The 973-nt window shown below is 42.9% G+C and overlaps 3 protein-coding genes across 3 annotated transcripts in view; 2 read left to right on the top strand and 1 right to left on the bottom strand.

The window, feature by feature from the left end:
- LOC119593445 (crustacyanin-C1 subunit-like) overlaps positions 1-174 on the bottom strand; it is a 1,160-nt gene extending 986 nt beyond the window's left edge. The window contains exon 1 of the mRNA XM_037942373.1: positions 24-174. Within this exon, the coding sequence (XP_037798301.1) occupies positions 24-161 (138 nt within the window). The 5' untranslated portion in view covers positions 162-174. The remainder of the gene's footprint in view (positions 1-23) is intronic.
- LOC119593459 (crustacyanin-A2 subunit-like) overlaps positions 1-973 on the top strand; it is a gene marked incomplete in the record, with an annotated part of 29,973 nt that overhangs the window by 24,321 nt on the left and 4,679 nt on the right.
- LOC119593464 (crustacyanin-A2 subunit-like) overlaps positions 475-973 on the top strand; it is an 881-nt gene continuing 382 nt past the window's right edge. The window contains exons 1-2 of the mRNA XM_037942391.1: positions 475-630; positions 735-951. Of these exons, the coding sequence (XP_037798319.1) occupies positions 508-630; positions 735-951 (340 nt within the window). The 5' untranslated portion in view covers positions 475-507. The remainder of the gene's footprint in view (positions 631-734; positions 952-973) is intronic.

Below are 973 nucleotides of genomic sequence, written 5' to 3' on the forward strand. Positions count from 1 at the left end.
ATTATTATATGAAACTAACTTACCCTTTGATGGTTAGGCTTCTGTTGATCGTAGAGCATTCTCTCGTCTACCGCAGGACATTTTCCCGGCACGACAAAATCTGGGATCTTGTCGGCAGCGACCACTGCAACGAGAGCAAGACACAGCAACGAAGTCTTCATGATGAACCTGCAAGCTGATTGCCGTCAGAGATTGCCAGGCCTCTTTATATCTGTGGAGCGATCTGCTGTGGCAAGTCACGTTCCAATAGGTTATTCATGTTGATCTATTAGAGAATAAGATTTGCTTAAATTAGAACAACTCTTAATAGAACACTTACATGTTTCGAAGAATTGATCTAGTTTTTTAATATTATTAAAACAAAACAAAAGTAAGATTATTAAAGAAAAATCTGAAATTCAAATGATACACGTGATGTTCGATGCTCCGTCTCCTTCGCTGCTTTACGTGTGTCAGGAGATATAAAGAGCAGGACTCGCCAACAGGAGACAAGCACGACAAGCCACCATGTTGAAGGCACTCGTAGCTGCTGCCCTCGTGGCTCTTGTCGCAGCCGACGGCATTCCAGAATTCGTAGCTCCTGGAAATTGTGCCAAAGTGGCAAATCAAGACAACTTCGACCTTCGTAGAGTAAGTTTTCTTATAGTATATTCCTTTCTAATAGCATCTTCACTTACAAACTGATTGTTGCACGATTGTCTTCAAGAGTCTAAGTAACATATTTTCCCCATCAGTATGCTGGTCGCTGGTATCAGGTAAAGATCATCGACAACGCCTACCAGCCATATACTCGCTGCATCCACTCCAACTACGACTACTCTGACTCTGACAACGGCTTTAAGGTGACCACAGCTGGATTCAGCCCCAACAACGAGTACCTCAGATTACAGGGCAAGATCTACCCCACAAAGGACTTCCCAACTGCCCACATGCTTATTGATTTCCCTTATGGTATGTGTAAATGATTCTTTCT

Source organism: Penaeus monodon, chromosome 32, assembly GCF_015228065.2.
Source record: "Penaeus monodon isolate SGIC_2016 chromosome 32, NSTDA_Pmon_1, whole genome shotgun sequence".
NCBI lineage: Eukaryota > Metazoa > Arthropoda > Malacostraca > Decapoda > Penaeidae > Penaeus > Penaeus monodon.